The 12,896-nt window shown below is 46.2% G+C and overlaps 1 protein-coding gene across 2 annotated transcripts in view; it reads left to right on the forward strand.

Moving 5' to 3' along the window:
* Positions 1 to 12,896, forward strand: part of ECE2 (endothelin converting enzyme 2) — a 54,693-nt gene that overhangs the window by 24,841 nt on the left and 16,956 nt on the right. For both annotated transcript variants that reach the window (XM_032225522.1, XM_032225521.1), the window contains exons 8-10: positions 5,888 to 6,030; positions 7,927 to 8,041; positions 9,683 to 9,793. In XM_032225522.1, the coding sequence (XP_032081413.1) occupies positions 5,888 to 6,030; positions 7,927 to 8,041; positions 9,683 to 9,793 (369 nt within the window). The remainder of the gene's footprint in view (positions 1 to 5,887; positions 6,031 to 7,926; positions 8,042 to 9,682; positions 9,794 to 12,896) is intronic.

Below are 12,896 nucleotides of genomic sequence, written 5' to 3' on the forward strand. Positions count from 1 at the left end.
TGTCCTACCCATCGCGACCCTATGGACAACATTCCTCCAGGCCTTCCTGTCCTCTATCATTTCCCAGAGTCCATTTAAGCTCACGCTGACTGGTTCGGTGACTCCATTCAGCCACCTCATTCTCTGCCGTCCCCTTCTTCTTTTGCCCTCAATCTTTCCCAGCATGAGGCTCTTCTTCAGTGAGTCCTTCCTTCTCCTTAGGTGACCAAAGTCTTTGAGTTTCCTCTTCAGGATCTGGCCTTCTAAAGATCAGTCAAGGTTGATCTCCTCTAGGACTGACCTTGCAGTCCAAGGGACTCACAGGAGTCTTCTCCAGCACCATAGTTCAAAGGCCTCCATTCTTTGGTGCTCAGCCTTCCTTATGGTCCAACTGGTTTTAAAACATGGTTTTGATTGACATTCTCCTTCCCCCCTCACCTTATTTTCTTTGCTCTGGACCTTCAGTTAACACCCTGTGGCCCCCCCTTCTGTCTTTTTGCAACCTTGTAAACCAGGAATATCAGGCTTTTTGTTACATAATCCCAGGCACCGTCTTTTGATTAGGATTCAGTTCCTGTCGCCACCTTCTCTGAATGAAAAGTCCAGCAGCTTTGCTGATCTGAATCCCAATCAGCCGCTCTCGGCCTCCTTAAAGCGCAATTCTGCTCTCCAAGGAAGGGAGTTGTTTCCTTTCTTCCTGGCGTGTTGTGTGCCCACGTCCTTGCTGAGGTCACACTTTTCGCAGTGATGTAAACAGAGGGGCAAAACGTCAACTCCAAAGACAAACGTCACACTTCTGAGATTCCCTGCAAGTGATGCTCTGTTTTTTGGGTGAGGTTTTTGTGGGGGTGTCTCCCTTTTCGATCGGGAGAGAGGGAAGAGCTGTTAAGTCTTTTGGGGTGAATGGGTGCTTGCTTGGGGTGACTTAATGCAGTGTTTCTCAAACTTGGCAACTTGAAGAACTGTAGACTTCAACCTGTGGAGCTAACAGTGTGCGATGGCAGCCAAAAAAGCCAATGCAATCCTAAATTGCATTAACAGAGGGATACAATCAAGATCAAGGGAGGTACTAATACCACTCTATAAAGCCCTAGTAAGACCACACCTAAAGTACTGCATCCAGTTTTGGTCACTACATTATACAAAGTCAGGTTGAGATTCTAGAAACCGTGCAGAGAAGAGCAACTAGGATGATTAGGGGACTGGAAACTAAAACATACGATGAACAGTTGCAGGAACTGGGCATGTCTAGTTTAGTGAAGAGAAGGACCAGGGGAGACATGATAGCAGTCTTCCAATATTTGAGGGGCTGCCACAGAGAGGAGGGGCTCAAGATATTTTCCAAAGCACCCGAAGGCCAGACAAGGAATAATGGATGGAAACTAAGGAGAGATTCAACCGAGAAATAAGGAGAACTTTTCTTACAGTGAGAACAATCAACCCATGGAACAGAGATAGATAGATAGATAGATAGATAGATAGATAGATAGATAGATAGATAGATAGATAGATAGATAGATAGATGATAGATAGATAGATAGATAGATAGATAAATATAGATAGATGTTTCTGTGTGTGTGTGTGTGAGAGAGAGAGAGAGATTGATAGAGGATAGAGATAGATGATAGACAGACAGACAGATAGACAGACAGACAGAAATGGATGGATGGATAGATAGACAGACAGAAATAGACAGAGACAGACAGACAGACAGAAATAGATAGATAGATAGATAGATAGATAGATAGATAGATAGATAGATAGACAGACAGACAGACAGACAGACAGACAGACAGACAGAAATAGACAGAGAGATAGACAGACAGAAATAGATAGATAGATACTGTAGATAGATATATAGATAGATAGACAGACAGACAGACAGACAGAGAGATAGATAGACAGACAGACAGACAGACATAGACAGACAGAGAGAGACAGAGAGAGACATAGACAGACAGACAGACAGAAATAGACAGAGAGATAGACAGACAGAAATAGATAGATAGATACCGTAGATAAATAGATAGATAGATAGATAGATAGATAGATAGATAGATAGATAGATAGATAGATAGATAGATAAGATAGACAGACAGACAGACAGACAGACAGACAGACAGACAGACTGACTGACTGACTGACTGATGAGGGAGGGAGGGAGGGAGGGAGAGAGAGAGAGAGAGAGAGAGAGAGAGAGAGAGGGAGGGAGGGAGAGAGAGAGAGAATGAAACATGGGGGAGGGGCCGTGAACCAAGCAGACCCCTCCCAAATGGGGGTCATTTTGGGATCCAAGACCGTGGAGTCAAACTGCTTTTCTAGAGAACGCAAATTTCCCCCCTTTGACCTTTCAGCCGCTACTTGAAAAACGAGACCATAAAACCCTTTTGCATCGGTTTAATACATTTTAATCCATCCCTATGATTTCTGTTTTGAGCTAAATCAGATCGCGCAGCAGTAGATTAGGCCTCGGTTATCCTCCACCCACGCCCCCCCCCCCCACCCCAGTGCCTCTTTCAAATCTGGTTCATCCACACCCCACTGGGTTACACCGTAGGCAGAAGTAGGTCACTGGAAGACCGGTTGCCTTCACACAACCTTCTACCCTTGGTTAAGTTTTTTACAGCGTGACATGGGCACATCCAACTCCCCAGCTTAGTTTAGAGCAGTGTTTCTCAACCTTGGCAACTTGAAGATGTCCGGACTTCAACTCCCAGAATTCCCCAGCCAGCATTTGCTGGCTGGGGAATTCTGGGAGTTGAAGTCCGGACATCTTCAAGTTGCCAAGGTTGAGAAACACTGGTTTAGAGGGCTAAGTTTACTTTGTTGGACTCAGAAAATTAGGTTAATTCGGTAACCAAGGCCGCGGTGCCAATCCACCTATCCAGTTCTTTGTTTACTGTTTTATTTTGCATCGCTCAGGCACCGCTTCACTGTTGCCAGTAGACGGTTCCCATCATTTCAGCTCGTCCCCGATTGGTCTGGTTTCCATCACGCCTCTTTGCTCCTCTCACTTTCAGCGCTGGCCAGTCCGAAGAAGGCCGGAGCAGCTTCCTTCCTCTCCCTCGCGGGTTGCCAAGCAACCTGCCGCCATGGTAACCGGGAGACAAGTAAAATCCTATGTATTGAGTAGCAGGGATGCTTCAGTCTGAGAAGGGCCATTTGGCTTCTATGGGTGAGGCGCCTGATTGACTCCGCGGGGAGCGGGAGAAGTGGGGGAAGGAGGACACTCTGCACGAAGGCAGAGCTGTTAACCGGGACTGGAACGAGAGAAAATTAAAATGAAAGGAGAAAAATGACAGGCCAGAACTTATCTTTTGAGCCGGGAGCAAATCGTCGAGCCGAGAATATTAAGCAAAGTGACAGTACGCAGAATTCATTTGCCACCACTCAGAAGGCAGCCTTTTCTTAATAATGAATCATAACACTGCCTAAGAGCGAGGGAAGCATTCTCTTCTTTGTTCTCTAGAAGTCTTAATTAGGAAAATGCCCATTAAATAAAACCAATGCCAGGGGGAGAAAGAACATCATCAAATGTTGGCACCGGGAAAAGAAAATCTGCATTTAGTCGTAAGTGGAAATTACAGACTAGGTCAGTGATGGTGAACCTTTTCGGCACCAAGTACCCATATCGGAATCCACATGCCTGTTTTGAGAGCCGAGGTGGCGCAGTGATTAGGGTGCAGTACTGCAGGCCACTTCAGCTGACTGTTATCTGCAGTTCAGCGGTTCTAATCTCACCGGCTCAAGGTTGACTCAGCCTTCCATCCTTCCGAGGTGGGTGAAATGAGGACCCAGACTGTGGGGGCGATATGCTGACTCTGTAAACCGCTTAGAGAGGGCTGAAAGCCCTATGAAGCGGTATATAAGCCTAACTGCTATCTATCTATCTATCTATCTATCTATCTATCTATCTATCTATCTATCTATCTATCTATCTCTCTCTATCTTTCTATCTATCTCTATCTCTCCCTCCCTCCCTCTCTCTATATCTATCTATCTATCTATCTATCTATCTATCTATCTATCTATCTATCTATCTATCTATCTATCTCTATCTTTCTATCTATCTCTATCTCTCCCTCCCTCCCTCTATCTATCTATCTATCTATCTATCTATCTATCTATCTATCTATCTATCTATCTATCTATCTATCATCTATCTATCATCTATCTATCATCTATCTATCTATCTGGGTGAAATGAGGACCCAGACTGTGGGGGCGATATGCTGACTCTGTAAACCGCTTAGAGAGGGCTGAAAGCCCTATGAAGCGGTATATAAGTCTAACTGCTATTGCTATTGCTATTGCTATTTTGTGGCTGGTTATGGGGCAGTTTAGGGGCATTTTTTGGGCCATTTTCAGGCTGGTTTTGTAATGGTCTTCGTGGGCGCAAACTGGTCTTCACGGCATCGGAGTGCTGGAAAATGGCCCAGAAAATTGCCTGGTTTTTGGCCATTTTCCGGCCATTTTCCAGCGCTGCGGTACCCGCAAAGACTAATGTGCTGGAAAGCAGAAGAGCAGCTGGCAATGGAGCACGTGCCCACAGAAAGGGCTCTGCATGCCACGTCTGGCATGCATGCAACAGGTTTGCCATCACAGGATTAGGTTGTATTCCCCAACTGGGGGTCTTCAGGATTAATTAATTGGGAAATTGCTTCTCTGCCAAACCCAATCATCCTCAAAAAGAAGATGCTGTCTGGGGATAATAGGAGTTGGAGTCCATCTATTCTCCAAGGTGCTGTGTTGGGGAAGGATGGTCCATTTGTCACCATATCCGGTTCCAATGTCCAACATGGCGGTGACACATAACAGCCCACATTTTAGAAAAACACCAAAAAGGATTAGTTGTTCAGTTGATTTACCAATTTAAGCTTGAGTAAGCTGAATAAGACTGAGTGCCTCTCTGGTTATTTACTGGTACAGTCAAAACTGGTCTCTTAAAGGGAAGGGAGGGAGGGAGGGAGGGAAAGAAAGAGAGAGAGAAAGAATCTCAAGCTATACCCAGAGTTTGTTTGTTTTTGTTTTCTTTCTTTCTTTCTTTCTTTCTTTCTTTTTTTCTTTCTTTCTTAGACATTCACTTCTCATCCAAGAAGCTTCTTCAGCTCTGACAGGATAGTGGGGAATGGAAGGATTTGTATTCCTTGCAGACAGCTGGTCAAAGGAAGGAATGTAGGAATATCAATCAATATAAATAACGGAATATAAATGGATGGAATATAAATCCTTCTGTTCCCCACCATTCAGTCAAGAGCTGAAGAAGCTTCTTGGATGAGAAACGAAATGTCTTCCGAAGAAAAAAGAAAAAAGACCAGTTGCCTCCTGAAAAAAAGATTTGATTGATTGATTGATTTGTTTTATTTATATGCCGCCCTTCTCCGGGAGGGACTCAGGGCGGCGAACAACTCAAAGGGGGGAAAAGGGAACATAGAACACAATACAAGTAGTTAAAAATAGCCAAGAATCACCCAACCACACAGGTCGAGAGGGGAAGGGAACTCATCAACCCCAGGCCTGCCGGCACAGCCAGGTTTTGACGGCTTTCCAGAAGGCCTGGAGAGAGGTGAGGGTCCGAATCTCCGCGGGGAGTTCGTTCCACAGGGCCGGAGCTGCTACAGAGAAGGCCCTCCCCCGGGTAGTAGCCAGATGGCATTGGCTGGTAGATGGCACCTGGAGGAGGCCAACCCTGTGAGATCTAATGGGTCTTTGGGAGGTAATTGGCAGCAGGCGGTCTCTCAAGTACCCAGGTCCAATACCACGAAGGGCTTTATAAGTTACGACTAGCACTTTGAAGCGTAAAATGCACCTTTGGGGCAACATATGACCTGGATGGCTGAGGATCTCTACAGATGAATGAATGAATGAATGAATTTATTAAGCTATGAATCTCTTCATGTCTTCTCCAGGTTCTTGCCCCTGCGATTGAGTGGCTGGACTTCATCTCATACTTTCTCGCACCACTAGAACTAACGGATGCCGAGCCAGTGGTGGTCTATGGGAAGGAGTATTTGGAGCAGGTGTCACACCTCATCAATAACACTGACAAAAGGTATCCGAGAAAGACATTCCATCCATCCAGTAATGATCAGGACAACCCACATTCCAAGCTTCCTGCAGTTCTGGATGGAGTCCATCTTTGGACATTGAAAAGGAAGTATTCTTGGATGTACGGCACAAAGATGGAGAACTTGGGTCATCTAGTCCAGTGTTTCTCAACCTTGGCAACTTTAAGATGGGTGGACACTCATGGCTGGTTGGGAAATTCTGGGAGTTGAAGTCCACGCACCTTAAAAGTTGCCAGGGTTTAAAAAGACTGGGCTAGATGTTGCTAAATTGCAGCTCAACCTTGGCAACTTTAAGATGGGTGGACTTTTTACCAACAATGTAGAAAAGATGTGGAGACTCTGGAAAGAGTGCAGAGAAGAGCAAGAAAGAGGATTAGGGGATTGGAGACTAAAACATATGAAGAACGGTTGCAGGAAGTGGGTATGTCTAGTTTAATAGAAAGAAGGACCAGGGGAGACATGATAGCAGTCTTCCAAGATCTCAGAGGCTGCCACAAAGAAGAGGGAGTCAAACTATTCTCCAAGGTACCTGAAGGTAGAACAAGAAGCAATGGGTGGAAACTAATCAAGGAGAGAAGCAACCTAGAACTGAGGAGAAATTTCCTGACAGAACAATTAATCAGTGGAACAACTTGCCTCCAGAGGTTGTGAATGCTCCAACACTGGATGTTTCTAAGAAGATGTTGGATAGCCATTTGTCTGAAGTGGTGTAGGGTTTCCTGCCTAGGCAGGGGTTTGGACTAGAAGACCTCCAAGGTCCCTTCCAACTCTTATTATTCTATTTTATTCTAACTCATGGCTAACTCAACGCTGCCCCCGCCCCCGTGGTGAGGAGGCCGACTAGGCCACGCCCACCATGGATGCACCGGTTGCTAAAATGTTTGAAGCCCACTCATGGTGTGAATGGATGAGGAACCTTCTTGGAACTGCTGGAAGGATTTTTTTTTCTTGAAAATGTTTCACTTCTCATCCAGAAGGACGCTTCTTCAGTCCTAATTGAATCAGCGATGGGTTCTTACCGGTTCTTACCGGTTCGGCTGAACCAATAGCAGCCTGGCAAGCCTGGGTTGCAGGAACCGGCAGCGACCCAGGCCTGCCACGCCCCCCCAAACCAGTTCTTCTGATGGTGGCTCAGTGGTTAAATGCAGCACTGCAGGCTACTTCAGCTGATTGCAGTTCTGCAGTTCGGCTGTTCAAATCTCACCGGCTCAGGGTTGACTCAGCCTTCCATCCTTCCGCGGTGGGTGAAATGAGGACCCGGATTGTTGTTGGGGGCAATAATGCTGACTCTGTAAACCGCTTAGAGAGGGCTGAAAGCCCTATGAAGCGGTATATAAGTCTAACTGCTATTGCTATTGGTGCCGTAGATGCCGTCAACTTGTTTTTTTTTGCTTCTGAGCATGCACAGAGCAATTTTAGTTGTACTGCGCAGGCACGCATCAAGCCACGCGCTTCTCGCGTCCCTGAGCAAATCGGCAGTCATCTCTGCAAGAACCCATGCCTGAATCGAAGGCTGGGGTTTCAAAATCCCGTGGCTTTTTGAAAAGGAACCATTGGGACTTCCCACCACTGGATCCTCAGTTTTGAAGTCAGCCTCAAGCAAAGAGTTCTCTTCTGGCAGTTTTTAGCTTCTGGGCAAGCAAGCAATGCTTTCAATGAGTCGGCCAAACTTTATTTTAGGAAGGGAGCCTTGTGATGCCACCAGTTGTCTGTGTGGGATGGAACAGGAGGGGGGTTTGGAGCCGACAGATGCCAGGGACTCCGATTAAATACAGGCCTCGAGATTAGCCTGTCCTTACACAACTTTACACCCTCTAAATAAGCCAGCTTTCGGAGGCCCGAGCGATCTTCTTTATCTGTTCGTGTCCCTTCTTTTTTAGCGTTTTGAACAATTACATGATTTGGAATCTGGTTCAGAAGACAGCTTCCAGCCTCGATCAGCGGTTTGAGACGGCCCAGGAGAAGCTGTTGGAGACTTTGTACGGTACCAAGAAGGTAAGCAAATGCTTTAGAGCAGTGATTCCCGACGTCATCGGCAGCTTTAAGATGGGCGGACTTTCACTCCCAGAATTCCCAGCCAGCCTTGGGAACTCAGCAGGGTTTCACAACTTTGGCAACTTTAAGACTTGTGGATTTCAACTCCCAGAATTCCTCAGCCAGCCATACTGGCTGGGGGATTCTGGGAGTGGAAGTCAACCCATCTTAAAGCTGCCAAGGTTGGGAAACACTGCTTTAGAGCTGTGGTGGCGCAGTGGTTAAAGTGCTGTACTGCAGGCTATTTCTGCTGACTACCGGCTGCCTGCAATTTGGCAGTTCTCACCAGGCTCAAGGGTGACTCAGCCTTCCATCCTTCCGAGGTCGGTAAAATGGGGGCCCAGATTGTTGGGGCAATAGCCTGACACTGCAAACTACTTAGAGATGACTGTAAAGCTCTGTGTATACCAGTCTTAAGTGCTATTGCTATTTAGGACAGGGATCTTCAAACTTGGTAACTCTTAAGACATGTAGACTTCAACTCCCAGAATTCCCCAGCCAGCATGGAATTCTGGGAGTTGAAGTCCACAAGTCTTAAAGTTGCCAAGTTTGGAGGTCCCTGCTTTAGGGGAATGAAACAGACAACAGAAGCACCAGAAACAGCTTCCAGTCTGCAGACCAGTTGAGATCTTGGTACCTGAAGTCCGCATTAGCTTGGCGATCTAAAAACGAACCACTTCTGACCTGAGCTGGGATCTTCTGCATCCTGTGAGGAATCTTCCTTGGATGAAGATCCACCACTATGCAGTTTCTTCCAAGAACATGGATCCTTAACTCATTTGTCCTCAGCAGTCACCAGAAAATTTTGATGGCCTGCAGAAAAATTATTTGCATTTTTTAATTTGCACTAAATCAGGGGTCCTCATACTACAGCTCCTGGGCTGGATACGTGCAATGAACGCTTGTGTTGCTGCAGAGAGTCTCCCCCTTCAGGGCCTTTTTGTATGGGTCGGAGGGGGGCAGAAATTCTGATTTGGGGTCTGCTTCAGCCTCCTGGTGTGGGGCTTTGGGCGAAGGCTGGAGGGAAGTACTGCTGGTGGCAAAGAGCCTTGTTCCAGTGGGACTGCATCATAGCCTGGAACTGGCTGACCATCTCAGCCCACTGAGCCTCCAGGGGAAGTACCCGGCCTTACATTCCTGCAGGTCTTCCCTCTGCTTGGAAAGCCCATGCTCCTAGTCCTCAGTGAGGTGCTTCTGCTGAGCCTCCTTCTCGGTCAGATCCAATTTGAACTGAACCAGCTGTTTTGCCAACTCTTTCTCATGGTGGCTGCTTAGCTCCAACAATTCCTTCCTGTATTGGCCCTAAGGATCCTGGGCAGGCAGGCAAGGAGTGGCTGGGAGGGGAGGGGTGAGTAGAGGCTGGCGAGGCGCCCCTCGACGTGAGTGACATCGAGTTGGCCACGCCCACCCAGTCACATGACCACCTTGCCACGCCCACCCAGCCAGTCATTAGGCAAATCGTATGAGTGGTTTGCGGGATTTAAAATTATGAATTGAGTGGTCCCTGAGGTACGAAAAGTTGGTGACCCTTGTTCTAAAACGCCATGGTTCCACTTTCCTTTGGGCCTCACCCTCCTTCTTTCTGTCTCGTTTTTTCTGGAGTCCTGCACACCTCGCTGGCAAACGTGCATTTCCAACACGGATGACACCTTGGGTTTCGCCCTCGGGGCCCTTTTTGTAAAAGCCACGTTCGACCGACACAGCAAAGAGATTGTGAGTATCTTCAGCCAGGTTGGTGAGGTCCCTGGGTTACTTCTCATCTACAGGTAGCCCAGGGGTGGGTTTCTCGCCCCGTTCCAACTGGTTCGGTTGGAACGGGGCCGGCGGCATCCTCGTGCACGCGCGTGGTGCACGCATGCGTACTAGCGTCTGCGCGACGCTCCAGCTGCTCCTGGACGATCGCGCAGGCGCTGTATGTGTCCTGCGCATGCGTGGAAGCGCAGAATTCGTCAAAACCGGGTAAGGAACACGGGCGGGCGGGCGCGCCCTTCGCCATTCCCTGAAGTTACTTACTTCCGGGTTCAGCAACCAACCGGTTCACAGGGACCGCCGCGAACCGGTTGAAACCCACCCCTGAGGTAGCCCCACCACAAATTGCACAGGTTGAAAGCTGCCTCTCTGCTTAAGTATTTGGAAAGCATCAAGGAAGAGGGAGGTGGAGCTGACATCAGAGCTGACCATTGCATCATCCCAGAGTCACTTCATCATCATTTGCAAACCATCCTAGCCAGCTTCTGAAAAGCATGGTCATTGGGTAAATGGTTCGCTTAACGACTGCATGACTCACTTAACAACTTCAGTCATTCGCTTAATGAATGTTTGGTTTCCCTACTGTTTCTTGACAATGGGAGTTTGTCACCTCTACTTGTGGCAAAAGGGTCATAATATTAGATACACCTCACTTAACAACCATCATGCTTAGCAATAGACATTCTTGTCCTAATTGTGGTTGTGAGTCAACAACTATATCGATGTGTAGGGGATAAGATATTCCTTTTACATCAGTAACTAGCAGCTAGATTCACCCAGAATAGGATAAAGTAGGGTTGACTTATAACAGTTCATTTAGTCATCGTTCAAAGTTACAGCATCACTGAAAAAAGGGACTTATGACCACATTTCACACTTACGACCATGGCAGTCTCCCCATAGTCACGTGACTGAAATTCAGCTGCTCGGCAACTGGCTCATATTTATGACGGTTGCAGTGTCCCGGGGTCACGTGATCCCCTTTTATGACCTTCTGACAATCAAACTCAACGAGGAAGCTAAATTCGCTTAACAACCATGTGACTAACAGAACATTGGCAGGAATTCATTGAACAGCTGTGGCAAGAAAAATTGTAAAATGGGGCAAAACGCACTCCACAAATGTTTCACTTAGCAACATAGGTTTGGGGCTCAATTGTGGTCGTAGGTTGAGGACTCCCTGTAGTTTAAATCACTATCACAGCTGGCAACCCATAGCTGATCTCAAAAGATAAATAGGGTTAGACCTGAGTAGTGTTTAGTTGGGATTAGTACTTAAGGAGTCTCAAAGCTAGCCTGAAAAATGATAAAAACCATCTATATATATAAAAAAGTGGCTCTGTGTGTGTGTTTGTGTGTATGTGTGTTCCAGCATAACTCTGGACCGCCTCAAGATATTTCTTGAGAGGAGGGGCCGAAGTAGCGACGAAACGACGTGCGATCTCAGTGCTCTGAGATTTCAGTCGACACTTTTATCACTGGGGGGTCCCAACGGACCTAAACCATCCCAAAGAGATGATGAATAGGAAGATTAAGTCTTGCTGATCTCGGGGATATTGCAAAATCCCCCCAAAAAGCAAGAGAAGATCTTCAAGCCGGTGATAAAAAATCCAGCCACAGGCTGACAAAGTTGAGGCGGCCCCAAAACGGAACGATGTGGAAAAAGAATGTGTTTCCAGCTGGTGAAGAAATTTCAACCAAACTTGGTACACAGATGACTTACTCTCTGAAAACAAATACTGTGGGGATAACCCCTAACATTCCTAACACTTCTGGGGGTGTGTGTTCTGTTAAGATACAGCCTGTTGTGCCTTAAAATGGCTTATACTGTACAGAACAGTAGAGTTGCCATGGTAAAGCTTCACAGTACTCCACAAGGGGGCTCCCTCTAGTAAGCGGGAAAATCCAACATTAGAAATTACGTTTGGTCCGGATGTTTTCTCCCTGTAAATAAACACCCTGGCAACGCCGGCTTATCGGCTAGTACGGAATAAGGAAAGGCATTAGGCAATCTTTCGTTTATTGCTGCAAAGTCAATATTGCCAAGTAATTACAGGAATTGAACCCAGATGGGATGTTTAATGTTATTGGAAACAAATCCTTGTCTTAACATGTGATATGAAGGAGGCCACCCCAGCAAGCTCTAACGTGATTCATTTGTTTGGGCCCAGTATGTTTATACTTTATGTTTCATTGGTTTTATTGAAATTACTTCTATTATTGTGAACTGCCAGAGTCATTAAGAGTAAAGTGGCATAGAAGTTTAATTTTTTATTATTAGTTTTATTATTATTATTATTATTATTATTATTATTAGTAGTAGTAGTAGTAGTAGTAGTAGTAGTAGTTTGTTAACCTGGGTTTTTAAAATTTTTTATTTTACTATGTTAAATGAACTCTCTCCACCCTCTCTCCTCCTACTGGTATCTCTCTCTCTCTCTCTCTCTCTCTCTCTCTTTCTCTCTCTCTCTCTCTCTCTCTCCACCCACCCACCCACCCAGCTATTTATTTACCTATCTACCTATCTACCTATCTACCTATCTATCTATCTATCTTTCCTTCCTTCCTTCCATCCATCCATCCATCCATCCATCTCTCTCTCCATCCATCCACCCATCCACCTATCTATTTACCTACCTACCTATCCATCCATCCATCCACCCATCTATCTATTTACATGTCCGTCCGTCCATCCATCCATACATACATACATACATCCATTTATTTACATACTTCCCTGCCTATCTCTCTCTCTCTCTTCAACCATCCATTGACCTATATATTTACATACTTGCCTGTCTATCTATCTGTCCATCGATCCATCCTTCCATCCATCGATCCATTCATCCACCCATCTATCTATTTACATGTCTATCTGTCCGTCCATCCATCCATCCATCCATCCATCCATCCATTTATTTACATACTTCCCTGCCTATCTCTCTCTCTCTTCAACCATCCATTGACATATATATTTACATACTTGTCTGTCTATCTGTCCGTCCATCCATCCATCTCTCTCCATCCATCCATCCATCCATCCATCCATCCATCCATCCATCTATGA

Source organism: Thamnophis elegans, chromosome 10 (assembly GCF_009769535.1).
Source record: "Thamnophis elegans isolate rThaEle1 chromosome 10, rThaEle1.pri, whole genome shotgun sequence".
Classification (NCBI taxonomy): domain Eukaryota; kingdom Metazoa; phylum Chordata; class Lepidosauria; order Squamata; family Colubridae; genus Thamnophis; species Thamnophis elegans.